Source organism: Anomaloglossus baeobatrachus, chromosome 1 (assembly GCF_048569485.1).
Source record: "Anomaloglossus baeobatrachus isolate aAnoBae1 chromosome 1, aAnoBae1.hap1, whole genome shotgun sequence".
NCBI classification, from domain to species: domain Eukaryota; kingdom Metazoa; phylum Chordata; class Amphibia; order Anura; family Aromobatidae; genus Anomaloglossus; species Anomaloglossus baeobatrachus.
The window spans coordinates 382860855-382876775 of record NC_134353.1 but is presented as its reverse complement, the minus strand read 5'-3'; the positions used below and the strand labels follow the sequence as shown (position 1 = coordinate 382876775).

The following is a 15921-nucleotide window of genomic DNA, read 5'->3' as shown; positions in this document are numbered from 1 at the left end:
ACTGGTCGGCGCTGGCTGCTCTGCAGTGCAGAGGGAGTGAATATCTGGCTGGGGGTCCAGGCTTGGAATCCGGAGGCCACTCATAATAGCGGCCTGATAAGTCACAACCTCTGGTTGTGCACTTTTATACACTCTCAGGGCATTCTGAAGGAGTTAATTCTTTATTATAGAACCTCCTCCTCAGCAGCATGTCTCACACTAGGAGCAAAGCTCCAAGGCTGTACACTACATGTTCTGCATGTAAGCTCATATTGCCTGAACCGGCACAGACCCACACTGTAATGGTTCTTATGTGGTGGTGCCTCAGCCTGGAGTCTCCCCAGGCTGAACCCCTGTCTTGGGTATTCTAGACATTCTAGACAGAGCCCCCACCTCTGCAGCATGTCTCACAGAGCGAGGCTGCAGGCTGTTTTTATTATCCACTGCAGGTAGTCTCGTACGGCTGTACCGAGCTCATAACCACTGTGGCCCCTCAGCTTGGAGGCTCATTAATGGTCCCTCCAGCTGCTCCGGTTTCGGTGGCTGACCCCTGGGGGAATCCTATTTCCAGGGTTCGGCTGTCCCGGCATCTGCTGAGCATGCAGCCCCCTTCTCAGGGCGTTTTCTGCTTCAGCTCGCTCAGCAAAGCTCACAAGGGACTCTCCTTCTGGGCTCAGACCCCGTCCTCCTGACAGGGAGACGCAGGGTCCCCTGTCCTCCCCGTCCCGCAGCTCCGATTACGAGCTGACTCACTGGACGAGGAGGATGTCTCTACCAGGGGCTCGGACGCTACTTTATGTACATTGATCCGTCCGTAGGTGACGCAGATGTGAATGATTGGATTGCGTCCATTATACTTGTACTGGACCTCCATCCGCCTGTATCAGGGGAGTATTCCCCGCTGGCAGAAAGGCATCAGTATACCTTTAACAGGACGAGGAGTGTGTTCCTTAACCACTCCAGTTTTCAGCCCGCTGCGTCCAAGCCCACAGCCTGTCCTGCAGACCCCACAGCGGGGTTCTGCTGCCTGTCTCCCCCTCCCATCAGAGGTGGTCAAGGAGTGTACTCATTTGCCAAGGGTGGCCACTCCGGTGTCTAGACTTTCAGCCCGGATAGTTGTATCAGTGGCTGACGGCACCTCTATAAGGATCCCACGGTACATTAATTTTGTACTGGACCTCAATCCGCCGGAGTTACCTTATCTAGGTGAACACAACGTGTGTTCCTTAACCACTCCAGTTTTCAGGCCCCTGTGACCAGCCCAGGTTCCGCTCTGACAGTCGCTTCCCATGAAGCGTGATTCTGAGGACTGTGTTTCCCCTGTCCACCAATGGTGGTCAAGAAGTGGGCTCATTCACCTCAGGTGGCTCAGCCCGGACCGTTATGTCAGTGGCTGATGGCTCCTCACTTAAGGTTTTGCGGTCCGCCCGGTTGTCCTTTTGGCCAAGTCGGTATGGGGGCGGCAGGAGCTTCGTTCTCCTCAGCTTTACAGCAGTGCGGTTTTTTTGTACCTTCTCTGCTTCTCTGGAGGAGATGCATTCCCTCACAGGGACTCTATGCCCAAAACGGTTGCCTGAACTTCCAGACTTCAGTCTTTTCATCCTCTGCCAGGTCTGCCGTGCTGGACACCGCACGGCGGTGGTCTTGGCTACTTTCCTCGCTATCCGCAGGCTCCTGTGGCTTCGGAGGGACCAGTTTCCTCGGAACCAACTGGATGAAATTAAGGAAGCTCTTGGCGGGGAGTGTTCTTCCTTGCCACAAACCTAAACCAGGGAACCTGTCCAGGGCAGGAATCAGTTGAGGTTTCGGTGGTTTCCGTTCCTCCATCTGATCGTCCTCTAGCTCGGCCTAGGTTCATAGAACCAAATGGCTCGAAGCTGCGTCTTCAGAAGACCGCAGGAGATGCTGCCACTGAGTCAGCTTCCTCCGAGCTATCTAGCCACGCCAACAACCTCCTTGGTCGGTGGCAGGCTCTCTCCACTTGGCGACGTAGGGTTCTAACACGTCTCCGTTCAGTGGGGGCGGGATTATATCCCCCATGGCTACAGGATGGAATTCTGTCCACCCGCCAAACAGATTTTTTCTGTCAACTCCTCCCGGCTCCAAGACCGCCGCCTTCTCACAGGCCGTGGCATTTCTTGCAGGCCAATGGAGTAATTATACCGGTTCCCGACTGGGAACGGTTCTGAGATTTTTGCTTAAATCTATTCCTAGTCCCCGAAGAGGGCGGTGCCTTCCGACCTGGATCTTTTGCTTTTCAAGCATAGTCAGGTGTGGCGTTTTCACATGGAGTCTCGGTTTTGTTCCGTGTGTTTTTCACCGGATCAATCAAGAACCCAAGGAGATTCCCTAGCAGCCATCGGCATCAGAGATGCCTATCTGCAGGAGTCAATCGCAGTTTCACACCAGCGTTGACTACGTTTTGACAATCGGAGTGGTCCAATTCGTGGCTCTTCCCTTGGGGTTAGCCACGGCCCCTCGAGTATTCTCATTGGGGCAGCTGTGATTAGGGTCCTGCACCCCTAGGGATTGGCAGTGATCTTTTGCCCTGGACGGCCTTCTTGTCGGGGCTTCATCCAGTGCTGACTCTTAGTAGAGTGCTTCGCTCACTCTCGCCACTCTAACCTATTCGGGTGGCTTGTCTTTCTGTCCAAGTCCACTCTGACTTCGAACCAGATGTTCTCAGGGACGTAATTCGAGACTCTGTCGGCACTTGTGAAGCTGCTCTTAGTCGATCAGTAGTCCCTCCGCTGGCGGTCGACGTCGTTCTATCAGACACCTTATACAGGTGCTGGTCAGACGGTGGCGTCAATGGAAGCCTATCCGCCTTGGGAGCAGTATATCTCCACCGTGGAGCGCAGGGCGCTTGGACTCTGTCCGAATCAGCCCTCTGGATCAATGTGCTGGAAATCAGAGCTGTATTTCTAGCTCTCTAAGCCTTCACCATCTGTTGGCGGCTAGGCACATTCGAGTCCAGTCGGACAACGTGACAGCGTTTTCCTACATCAGCTTCCGGGGCGGGACACTCAGCCGCCTGGCAATCTTGGCGGCTCAACATTCTTCAGTGGACAAGGGACTCCTAGTCCACCGTATCCGCAGCCCACATCCTAGATGTGAAAACTGCGAGGCAGACTATTTCAGCTGTCCAACCGTGGTCCACAATCCTCAGGTTTTGCGGTAGACACACTGGTTCATGTTTGATCCCAGCTTCGTCTCTTTACGTATTTCACCCTCTACCTCTTGTCCAGAGTCCTGCACAAGATCAGTAAAGGGGGCCGTCGGGTCATTCTCATACTCCAGACTGACTCAGGCAGGCTTGGTGCTCTGACCTGCTCCTTCTGTCCGTTGGGTTGCCATGGCATCTTGCGGACCGTTCAGACCTTTTCTCAAAAGGTCCGTTTTTTCCGTCAGAATTCTGGATTCTCAGATTGACGGCGTAGCTCTTGAGTCCTGGATCTTGGCGACTTCTGATATCCTTCCTGAAGTCATCTCCGCTATGACTCTAGCTCCAAAGTGTCCTTTGACCTTTTTGGCCTTGCTGACCCTCCTGTCCCTTCCACAGTCCGGTCTACAGCTAGGACTATCCCTCATTAAGGGACAGGTCTCGGCTCTGTCAGTATGTGCCAGCGGCGTATCGTCCGGCTGGCTCCGGTGCGCTCCTTTAAGGGCGCATCTCACATCATTCCGCCTTTCCGGCGGCCTATGGAGCCCTGGGACCTTAATCCGGTCCTCCCGGTTCCCGGAAACCCCCCTTTGCGCCTCTTGGGGAGGTTTCTTTGTTTCATCTTTCACAGAAAGTAGTCTTTCTAGTGGCTATAATTTCCCGCCAGAGAGTTCTGGCTGCACCCTCTCGGAGTCACCCCCTTTTTTGGTCTTTTGCATCAAGACAAGGTGGTCTTCGTCCGACTCCGGACTTTTTTCCCTAAGGCGGTTACTGCTTCCACCTTATCCGGGGCAATTTTCCTGCCTTCCTTTTGTCCGGCTCCTGTTCATCGCTTGAGGAAGCGTTGCATATCCTGGATCTGGTGCGGGCGCTCCGGATCTATGTGTCTCGCACCGCCGTTATTAGGCGGTGCACCTCTCTCTGGTGCTGACTGCTAGTCAGTGTAGCGGTCTCTCGGCATCTAAGCCGACCCTGGTTCGTTGGCTTAGGTCGGCCATTTCCGAGACCTACAAGTGTACTCAAGTGCCTTCCCCGCCGGGGATCAGAGCACATTTGATCAGACCTGTCGGCGCCTTTTTGGGCTTTAAGGCACCAGGTTACGGCTCAGTAGGTCTGTCAGACTGCAGCTCGAATTAGTCTGCACACTTTTTCGAGGCACTACCCAAGGCATGCTCATGCTTTGGCAGACGCGGGCTTGGGCAGACGCATTTGTCCGGCGTCTGTCGCCCATTTGTGAAGTTAGGTTTGCCTGCTTCTCAGTTGTCTGTTTATTCCCTCCCATGGACTGCTTTTGAACGTCCCATGGTCTGGGTCTCCCATAGGAACGATAAAGAAAAAGAGAATTTTGTTACTTACCGTAAATTCTTTTTCTTATAGTTCCGTCATGGGAGACCCAGCACCCTCCCTATTGCCTGTTGGCAGGTTTGTTGTTCCGTGTGTCTTCACCGGCTGTTATTGTTGTAGACAGAGGTTCCGGTTCTTCCGGATTTTACTCTGTCTCTTCTTGTGGGTGGATGTCCTCCTTCAGCTTTTGCACTAAACTGGCTAGGACTGGCTAGCAGGGGGTGTATATGCTAGGAGGGAGGAGCTACACGTTTTTGAGTGTAGTAACTTTGTGTGTCCTCCGGGGGCAGTAGCTATACACCCATGGTCTGGGTCTCCCATGACGGAACTATAAGAAAAAGAATTTACGGTAAGTAACAAAATTCTCTTTTTTATGCGTCTTGGCTGCTTTCCACCAATCTTTCACACTGCTTGTGGGTGACCTTATGTCACTCCTGGTGCAAAAATGTAAGCAGTTCTTCTTTGTTTGAAAAATTGTGACTATCCATCTTCCTCTTGATTACATTCCAGAGGTTTTCAATGGGATTCAGGTCTGGAGATTGGGCTGGCCATGACAGGGTTTTGATGTGATGGTCCTTCATCCACACATTGATTGACCTAGCTGTGTGGCATGGCGCATTGTCCTGCTGGAAAAAAACCAGTCCTTTCATTTTTAAGGCCTTTACTGGCTTTCCAAGCAGTGGAGTACTTTAATGGATGCAATGGAACATTGTCCTGCATCAAAATGTTCTTGAATGCTGGAAGAAAGTGTTTTCTAAAACCTAGTAGTGAGTTTGGGAGTTGATTTTTGGATCCATCTTCAACCCAAAAAAGTCTAGCTAGATCATCTTTAATAACACCAGCCCATAGCAATACCCCACCTCCAACTTGCTGGTGTCTGAGTCGAAATGCAGGTCTATGTCCGTTACTGATCTAGCCACAGGCACATCCACAAAGGTTGTTGGGTTTCAGCCTTCCTTACCTTGGCCATGTCTATGAGCACTGAACACCTTGTACTTCTGGATAATCCAGGGAGGTTGTAGTTCTGGTATATGACAGCTTTGAATTATAATGGGTTTCTGGTTGCTTCGCTTTGATTCTTGTCAAATATTTGGCAGTTAACGCTCGCCTTTTTTTTTTTTTTTTTTTCTCGACGTGTTTTTTGCGACCCTGTCAACTATTTGAAGAAAACTTTTAATGCTTCTGTAATCACGCAGCTTGGAGTTGGAAAATATGTGTAAAAATAATGATGAGGGCAAAATACTTGCCTAAAAATTCTGCCCACTGTTTTCTTTTGAGCAATAGACTATCTTGATATTTGCCAGAAAGGTCAGCGATACATACATCTAAAGGTTATATAGTTTTGTGAATGTAAATTATACAGTTTTCTAATTTGTTTCAGGGAATGTAATATTGGAGCTCTCCAAAGAGAAACCAAATGAACGTCTCTTAGACAGACATGCCTCCCAATTCACCACTTCCATGCAGAAGGTTGAATCTGAACTCTCAGGACAAATCCGTTATCTCACACAGGTATGTTACAACATAGCTATTTGTGCCATGATATGTTAACTAGAGATGGGTGAACCTGTAGATGTTCGGGTTTGGCTGGGGTTAAAAAGAACCCATACATCTGCCCAGACGCCAATCCCTATGGATGCCATGTAAGATCGTGTTGCGGAGAGCTGATGAAGTTACAGAGCAAGTGATCTCACTTTGTCAGTTTTCTTACATATTGGGGTTGCTGTAGACCACAAATGACCGTCTCATTAAGGGTGTAGAGGAAAAGGAGTTCCTTACAACCTGAAGGAGGCTACTTTTTTAACCAGTTGTTTTGTAGCAAGACACAAGATTGTGAGAGAGAGGAGGGACAAAGTGATAATCTCCTATGACAGGGGTGAGCAATGAATTTTCCAAAAGGGCCACATGAGACTGTGAGACTTGTGGTGGACTGAACCAAAAGGTTGACCTAGTCGTAATCACGTCACCACTGCAGCCTAGGCGCGTAGCTGGAACAAGGGAAAGGTGAGACACTGCTAATCAAGAATCATATCACATCAGGGGTGCCCAATATTTCCCCCTAAAAAATGCAAAGGAAAACCTACTAAAAACAATACGTTTTATTTCATCGTTATCAAAACAATTTTTATAGTGGAAAAAGAAACACAATAGAACCTGGCAAGAAACTGGTATATTCAAAAGCTAGTATGCACGTATCAAACAAATAACCAGGGGCATCAATAGGTATATCCAGATAGATGTGACCAGGTAGATGAGATCATAAAGAAGGGGATCACAATATAATAGTAAAGTAGGGAGAATAGTAGTAAAATCTCTCCCTATTAAACCTTATATCATGATCCTGTCTGAACATAGCCTAGTAAGCCCTTTAACAGAAATTTTGAAACTTATGACCCTGGTGGAATTTATGCGTTCGTAATTTTTTTTTATTTTTGTTTTTATATATATGATATATATATATATATATATATATATATATATACTATAGTATATATAGTATATATATATATATATATATATATATATATATAATAGTACAATCCATTGGACAGAAAAGAGTCCAGCTCTGCTTCTGATGCTGCAGCAGTGACGTCTCGACTACAGCACACATCACCTCTGCTGCCAATCGCTGAGCTCGGTTGCTGATACTGTCTACATTAGCAGAGCCATTGAGCTCAGTGATTGGATGCAGAGATGATATAAACAGGTTCAATATTCTCTGATAAAACCTATAACCGGAAAATATGATGACGTATACTTGCCTCCAGGGTTGTCTGACCACTTTCAGCCCTGTGAATATTATCACATGACAGCTGCAGAGATCGGCGTCCTCTCACCGGCGGTGGACAGTGACACAGGACTGAATGCCACCAATACAGAAGTATACTTTTTTTTTTTTTAATTTAAAGGTGGGATTAAACATTATCGTTATTTATATACATGTGCATTATTCAACTTATAATGGGCAATATCTGGGCCTGATTCTTCTGTGATGTGTGGGTCCATGTATATGAAATAAATTCATTCCACATGAACCCCAAATATCTTTTCGCCATGCCTAAAATGTGATTCTGGAGCAGAAGTGCCTAATTCAATATCAGAATAAGGCTATGTGCGCACGTTGCGTACAGTTCACTGCAGAAATTTCTGCAGCGATCTGAAGAGCACATGTGCGCTTCTAATCGCTGCAGAAAATGTCCGTAGTGAAGCCGATTCCATGCGCTCTGCCTGCAGCTTCTCCCATAGACAGAGCAGGAGCTGCCGGCAAAGCGCAGGAAAGAAGTGACATGTCACTTCTTTTTACGCAGCGCTTCGGCAGTAGCCGAAGCGCTGCGCTCTAAAGTGCCATGTGCGCACGGCCCCTGCACAATCTCCATAGACTGTGCAGGGGACGCAGGACGCATGCAGTTACGCTGCGCTACAAAGCGCAGCGTAACTGCATGTATTTACGCAACGTGCGCACATAGCCTTACACTTTGTTCCGGGAAAAATCTATTTGGAACATGTAGTGCAGTGGAACCTCGGTTTACGAGTAACTTGGTGTGCGAGTATTTTACTATACGAGTAAAGCTTGTTGTAAATTTGTAACTCTGTTTACGAGCAAATACTCACCGCACACACTTCCGGTTCCATACTTTCACCGCGCTCTGACTCGCTCTGGCAGCAGAAGCTCCGGCATCGGTCGCGATGGTTACCCGATACACATCCTGTACCGGCAAACTTCAAGAACCGGGAGGCCGGCGATGGAATGGAATGGAAGGTAAGGTGAGCATAATGTGTGTGTTTGTGCATGTGTGGAATGGCACAATAGTCGACCAGGATGGGACATTGCACAAGTTGTGGAATTGTCTGAGCTTGCATTATTTCCTATGGGAAATTTTGATTTGCTAGACGAGTAACTTGGTTTACAAGCACACTCCTAGAACGGATTGTTCTCCTAAACCAAGGTTCCACTGTATATATAAATGGATACTTAGCATTGACCTCACACAGCCCTGCAGGGAGTTGACTATGTCCTTCTCAGGCCTGTTAACTGTATCCAGGGCCAGCTTACACGGAGTACACCTAACCTGCCTACATAGCTATCTACACTGTCATAAAAGCTCAAAACCATCTGTCTGCATCACTGCAGCATTTGATGTCCTGTGTGTTCGACAGAGACAGACAAGAGGCTGTATGTCGCTCATGGGTCGCACTTTGCCGAGTCTGTCCTTGAGTTTGTGTATTGTACCCTATTTAAGATTCCTTATTGCAACTAAGACTGAAAATGAAATATAAGAAACACCAATCAGTAATTTCTCTTGGTTTTGGATTTCTGTGATTCTGACTCTTTGACGTTCTTTCTCAGGTAGCGACAGGACAGCCCCATGAAGGTTCCAGTTACAGTTCACGCAAGGATGGGACAATGGCTCTCAATAGAATTGACTATGCCCGGGTGAAGTTGGCTGATCTTTGTAGAACGTGTGAACAGATGTTGGAGCAGCCTTGATGTTCATTAAGAAGAAATAAAATGCATTTTATAAGTGCATTAATAAGATCTAAACCACACGGCAGCATTGGCAGACTGTGCAGATGGTCTAAAGCTGAGAAGAGAGGACTTTGGACAGCACAACAATTGTTCATAGGGACAGAAAAAAAGACTTAATTTCATATTGTTTTGCTAAATCCTATTGTATTAGGAGTCCTGTCTTTTTTTTTTTTCTTTCTTTCTTTACTAGAGTCTTGCAAGGTTGACTTTGTAATCTGCAACCTTTTTAGGGTTGGAAGGGATAGCGGTTTATGCTACTAATAAAATATATTGGAAATGTTAAACATTGCATTTGTGATAACCATAGTCTGCAAGACACTAAGGGTGGCTTTGCACGTTGCAACATCGCACGTGCGATGTCGGCGGGGTCAAATCGAAAGTGGCGCACATCTGGCGTCACTTTCGACATCGTAGTGTGTAAATCCTAGATGATACGATTAACGAGCGCAAAAGCGTCGTTATCGTATCATCGGTGTAGGCTCCGACTCTTTCAAAATTACGCTGCTGCGACAGGTACGATGTTGTTCCTCGTTCCTGCGGCAGCACACATCGCTGTGTATGAAGCCGCAGGAGCGAGGAACATCACCTTACCTGCCGCCGAAGAAGGTGGGCGGGATGTTTACATCCTGCTCATCTCCGCCCCTCCGCTTTGGCCGCCTGCCGTGTGACGTCGCTCTGACGTTATACGACCCGCCCCCTTAGGAAGGAGGCGGTTCGCCGGCCAGAGCAACGTCGCAGGACAGGTGAGTGCATGTGAAGATGGCGTAGCGATAATGTTCGCTATGCCAGGAATCACAAGATATCGCTGATGCGACGGGGGCGGGGACTATCGCGTGCGACATCGCAGCATCGGCTTGCGATGTCGCAACGTGCAAAGCCCGCCTAACATTAATGCTGACCATAAGCACCAGCCAGTTATTTTTCATGACCCTCTCCCATACTCCTGCACGCAGTTCATCCAAGTGTTCATGAGTTGGTAATAGGAAGAGGGGAATAAGCAATTGCCAGACACCCCTGGTGGTAGTTTTTCTGTTCTGGGGATTGGGTGTGTTAAAACCTAAGTGCCCCATTGTTCTCTCTTTTTACATCTGTTGTGTTCTTCTATAGTCACCACACTTCAGACTATCTAGCTCACTCTATACTCTGCGTGAGCCGGAAGTCTTTTAGGGTACGGTTCCACTTGCATTTTGCACCGATGAGTGCAATCCAATTAAACATCGGATTGCTCTAACTCTAGTGCAAACCTATGGGGCAGTGTCCATCTGCGATTGATTTCTCATGCCACAGCGACATGCGGAATGAATCACAGCATGCTGCGTTTGGCAGCGAGTCTCGGCTCACACACCCCCATACAACTCTATAGGAGCGTGTGAAACATCGCACTGTACTCGCATGTATTCCGAGTACAGTGCTATATACGCAGAGACAGGCAGCAGAGAAGATGGGGAGAAAGTGTCCGCCCCCCTCTTCTCCGCAGCTGTGTCCCGATCGCAAGATCGCATCATAGCTCGCAGCAGAGGGTCATTAGCATATCGCTTCCGATGCTCTCACATCGGAAGCTATGCGCAAGTGCAACCATACCCTTTCAGTGTAAATCTATTGAGGGTTCTGACGCCCCTTAAGCTCACACTGTAAAAATTACTTCTAGGTAATGCAGAGCACTGTCACCGGGAGGAGTCTGCAGAGCAGTGATGTCACTTGAACAGGGCATCAGAAATGGTACTGTGTTGTAAATGGTACTTTGTGTAAAAAAAAAACAAAAAAAACCCAGTTCTGATTTGTCTTGTAGAAGTACCGTATATACTTGAGTATAAACCGAATTTTTTAGACAATTTTTTTTTTTGTGCTGAAAAAGCCCCCTACTCGAGGGTACTGCAAAAAATTATTCTCAATTGTCCTCCATTCCTGAGGTGTCCTCTTACCTGCTTCTTGCAGACCACAGGCATATAGACCCCTCCATCATAGCATCCGATGCACGGGGCCGCTGCTGCCATCATCGTTTAATTTCAGTTGAATGCTTTGCGGCGCCTCAAAGCATTCAACTGCAGTAAAGCACCAACGATGGCCCCAGCCGCGATCATGGAGGGGTCTATGTGCCTGCGGTACACAAGAAGCAGGTAAGAGGACACTGCAAGAACGGAAGAGAGGTGAGAATATTTATTTTTTGTGTGTGTCAACAACGGCATAATAGGGGACAAGAAGGGAACTAAAATGAAGATGCTCCTAAAGAATGGGCACATTACTACAATATGGGGCACAAGGATGGGGCACATTACTACAGGAGACAAGGATGGGGCACATTACTACAGGCATCAAGAATGGGTAACATTACTACAGGATGGGGACAAGGATGGGCACTTTACAACAGGATGGGGACAAGGATGGGCACTTTACTACAGGATGGGGCATAAGGATGGTCACACTACAGGAGACAAAGATGGGGCACATTACTACAGGGGACAAGGATGGGGCACATTACTACACGATGGGGCACATTACTACAGGATGGGGCACATTACTACAGGATGGGGCACATTACTACAGGATGGGGCACATTACTACAGGATGGGGCACATTACTAGAGGATGGGGCACATTACTAGAAGATGGGGCACATTACTAGAGGATGGGGCACATTACTAGAGGATGGGGCACATTACTAGAGGATGGGGCACATTACTAGAGGATGGGGCACATTACTACAGGATGGGGCACATTACTACAGGATGGGGCACATTACTACAGGATGGGGCACATTACTACAGGAGGCAAGGATGGTGCACAGTATTACAAGGGGGGACAAGGATGGGCACATTACTATAGAAGATAAGGAAGGGGCACATTACTATAGGAGACAAAGATGTTGCACATTACTATAGGAGACAAGGATGGGGCACATTACTATAGGAGACAAGGATGTTGCACATTACTATAGGAGACAAGGATAGGGCACATTACTATAGGAGACAAGGATGGGGCACATTACTATAGGAGACAAGGATGGGGCACATTACTATAGGAGACAAGGATGGGGCACATTACTAAAAGGGAGGGACAAGGATGGGCGCATTACATTTTATTGGTATCTATTTTTATTTTTGAAATGTACCAGTATTTACCAATGCTGCTGCATTTCCCACCCTAGGCTTATCCTCGAGTGAATACGTTTTCCCTGGTTTTTTTTTATGGTAAAATTAGGGGCCTCGGTTTATACTTGGGTTGGCTTATACTCAAGTATATACAATATGTACTACAAAGTAGCCTGGTTCAAAACTCTGACCTTTTCCGGCCTTAAGTTTCCCAAGATTTAGGCCTTTTAAAAAGATCAATATTACAATTACTTATAATCCAACAAAATTGAAACATACTAATAAAATTGATATTTCTAAGTTTGATGGCTATTGAGATTAAACTATGGGCATGTTAACCCTTCTTATGACCAGGAGTGTTTTGGGCATTAATGTTTCATATTTGGAAAAAAAAATTTCTTAGCCATATACTTTTCCTAAAATAGTTGGTTTAGCCTTTAATATTTGCCTCCAAAATTTCTCACAATTCTGCTGTGCATAATGATTACAAATCTCGAGTACATTATTTAACGCAGGCCTGCATAACATATGGGCAGCATGTGTCATCTGTGGAAGGATATTGTTCAGCCCGCAGAGAATCGAGAGGCTCCGGTTCTCATCTTCCTAAATTCAGCTGAATTTGCATCTTTCTTAGGCCCCCTTCACACGTCAGTGATTCTGACATACTGTTTTCATACGTACCAGAATCACGGACATACACAGACCCATTAAAATCAATGGTTCTGTGCACACATCAGTGATTTTTCACTTTCCATGCGGTGTACACGTGTGTCCATGTTTCCGCACAGAGACAAGTCTGTTTTTTTTTCTGGCATCACTGATGTGACACAGACCACACAGTGGTGTGATCTGTGTAACACAAACCAGAAAAAAAAGTGTTTGAAATTAAATGATTTTTATACTCGCCTTCTCCAGCGATGCTGTCTTTGGCCGCTGCTGGCTGTTGCTTCCAAGCTGACTAATTATGGCCATTCAAATGCACTGCACAGCTGACCCTGAAGTAGCTGCAGCGGTGAGACAGCGGCGGCTGGACACAGCAGAGCTGAAGATTCAGCCCACGGACAGCAGCGGTGTGGACAGGTGAGTTTGGAGTACCTGATCTCCATGTGCTATCACGGATCACAGACAGCACATGGAGGACACACATGTGCCATGAAATCACGGCACACGGAGGGACATATCTGTTCCTTTCTCGCCTTTTCACTGGGGGACACAGACAGTGGGTATTATGGTGTCTCCAGGGGGGGCGTGACACTAGATTGAAAAAGTGTTAGCTCCTCCTCCCACAGCATATACCCTAGCTAGACAGGAAACTAGCTCAGTTTTTTTCTAGTGTCAGCAGGGAGGCTGACATGTCTGGCCTTGCCCTACCAGGTGCCTCAGGCCAGCTTATTTTGTTTTAATTTTTTATTTTGTTTTTTCTTATTCATTCTATTTTTGATATGGGGCAATACCAGGGTGCCTGCCACCCTTGTTCCCCCCCGCGTATGGGCAGAGGAAACCTGGCGTGCACAAGCCGTCAGTCTTCCCTCGCGCCCAAGTGGACGGGTCTGCGTACCCCTCCAGGCTCCCTGGAAGCACCTCACACCAAGCTAGCTCCAGAGGGCTAAGCAGAGCCGAGGACCTGCTTCAGCCTTGAGCCGAAGATGCGTCCCTGAGATCCCCGCATCCATCACCGACGCGTCTTCACACGGAGCCAGGAGCAGGTAGGGAGACGACGAGTGATCTGTCCCCTGCATCCAAACCGCCGCCTGGAAAGGCACCGGTGGGGCGATGCAGGCCGTGATCCCGTGGAGCATCATTAATGTAGCCCCCGGCTTCGGCCTGCATTCTAGCAACGCCCCCTCCCATTGCTCTGGAAACCGCTCCCTCACTCAGGAGCAGCTCCTTTCCAATTGGCCGTCACGCTTAGTCCCAGCCCTGAGACCAATGAGACCAATCAGTCTCCGGGGGCCGTCTCTCTCCTCCAGACTGCCAGGAACACTGGACGCCATTTTCCACGTGGGGAGCAGACTCTGGTGAGATCGCCTCCTTGGCTCTGCACTTCTGCAGCACTATATACCGCTCTGCTCAGCGGTATATCGCTGTCTCTCTAGCGGTGTGCGCCTGCTGGCTAGCGGTGTATATCAGCTACTAGCAGTATATACTGGCTCTGCCTGCAGGTATATGCCGACTGTTTGACAGCATATGCCATTTTGCTATCGGTATATACCGGCTCTGCATAGCAGTCACTTTATAATACTGCTAGTGGCTCCTCACTCATACTAACAGCGGCATATCCCTATGTAGGACTCTGTTGCTGACATGCGTAACCGCAAGGGTGATAAACCTTCCCAGGCGTCCTCTACGGACCTGTACTATGCTTGTACCACCTGTGGACGCTCGTTTTCTAATGGCCTAAGCTATCCACGATGCCGGGGCTGCGATGCCCCTACTACCGTGTCACAACAGACCCAGTTGCCGGACCAGGAGGCCTCGCAGGTTTTGGATTCTGCCCCGGCAATCGGCCAGGCAGCACCCCCGTCTGATGACGTTCTTCCTGCATGGGCTCTTCTAATGTCTAAAAGGATAGATGACCTTGTCACTCAGATATCCCAAACCTCAGGCAGCCTTCCCTCGACTCAGCTCCTTCATAGGAGCCCACCTGCTTCGTCTGGTCCTTCTTCCCCAGAACGTAAAAAGGCTGCTTCCAAGAGGCGCCATTGCGACCTCTACGCCTCTTCCGACTCGGACGATGGTCAGTCTGACCCGGGCTCTGTGACTTTTAGTAGTCACGATTCCCAAGACTCTGACTCTGATTCAGATGTCCCTTCCGAGTCTAGGCATATAGAAGACACACTAATTTTGGCTGTCAATCACTCTTTGTCGATTTCTGATCAGCCTCCGGACCCGACTTCTCAGTCGGCAATCAAGCGGGCCAAGAAGCCTCCTAAGTCCTTTGCCCAGGATCCGGTTTTTCGTCAAATCGTGTCTAAACGGTGGGATCACCCTGATAGAAGGTTTAATAAAAAACCTTTCACTTCATTCGCTTATCCTTTTCCATCTGAAATGGTTAAGACCTGGTCAGTACCCCCCCGTTGTGGACCCGCCAGTATCCAGGCTGGCTAAACACACGGTTATGTCCGTTTCAGACAGCGCGTCTCTCAAGGACTCGTCCGACCGCGCAGTTGATGCGGCGGTCAAGTCTATTTTCCAGGCTTCAGGCTCCTCTCTTCGCCCCCTGTTTGTCTTGACATGGGTCGCGAGAGCTATGGGTGTGTGGAGTAAGAACCTACACAGGATGCTTCGCTCTTGTAATATTCCTCTGGAGGCTTTTGAGATCCTTGATTTGATCTCCCTAGCCTCTAATTATTTTCTTCACGGCTCCCTAGATGCAGCTAGTTTGTCAGCCCTAACGGCAGCCAATGCTGTTTTTGCCCGCAGAGTCCTTTGGCTAAAGATATGGAACGCGGACAGTGCCTCCAAGAAATCCCTGTCCACACTCCCCTTCCATGGTCTTCGCCTGTTTGGAGAATCCCTGGACAAACTCTTATCTGAGACGACGGGTGGAAAAAGTACCATTCTACCACAAAAGCAGCCTGTATCCAGGAATTTTAAAAAATCTTCTTGGCGCAGGCAGTCCTTTTGGCCCGTCTCCCAAAAAGCTTCAGTACAAGGATCATCCCAACGCTCAGATCGAGGATCTGGCCCCTCAAGGAGCTCTTCTTGGCGTTCCAACTCCAAACAATCTAAACCTAAGGGACCTCGCCCTGCACAGGCCACCTCAGCATGACGCCAGGTATCCCTCAGATCCAACTCCTGTTGGAGGGTGGCTTCTGC

At 48.4% G+C, this 15921-nt stretch overlaps 1 protein-coding gene across 2 annotated transcripts in view; it reads left to right on the top strand.

The window, feature by feature from the left end:
* MED11 (mediator complex subunit 11) overlaps positions 1 to 9298 on the top strand; it is a 45282-nt gene extending 35984 nt beyond the window's left edge. For both annotated transcript variants that reach the window (XM_075352517.1, XM_075352518.1), the window contains exons 3-4: positions 5868 to 5998; positions 8835 to 9298. In XM_075352517.1, coding sequence (XP_075208632.1) covers positions 5868 to 5998; positions 8835 to 8975 — 272 coding nt within the window. In that variant the 3' untranslated portion in view covers positions 8976 to 9298. The remainder of the gene's footprint in view (positions 1 to 5867; positions 5999 to 8834) is intronic.
* Positions 9299 to 15921: the final 6623 nt, after the last annotated feature.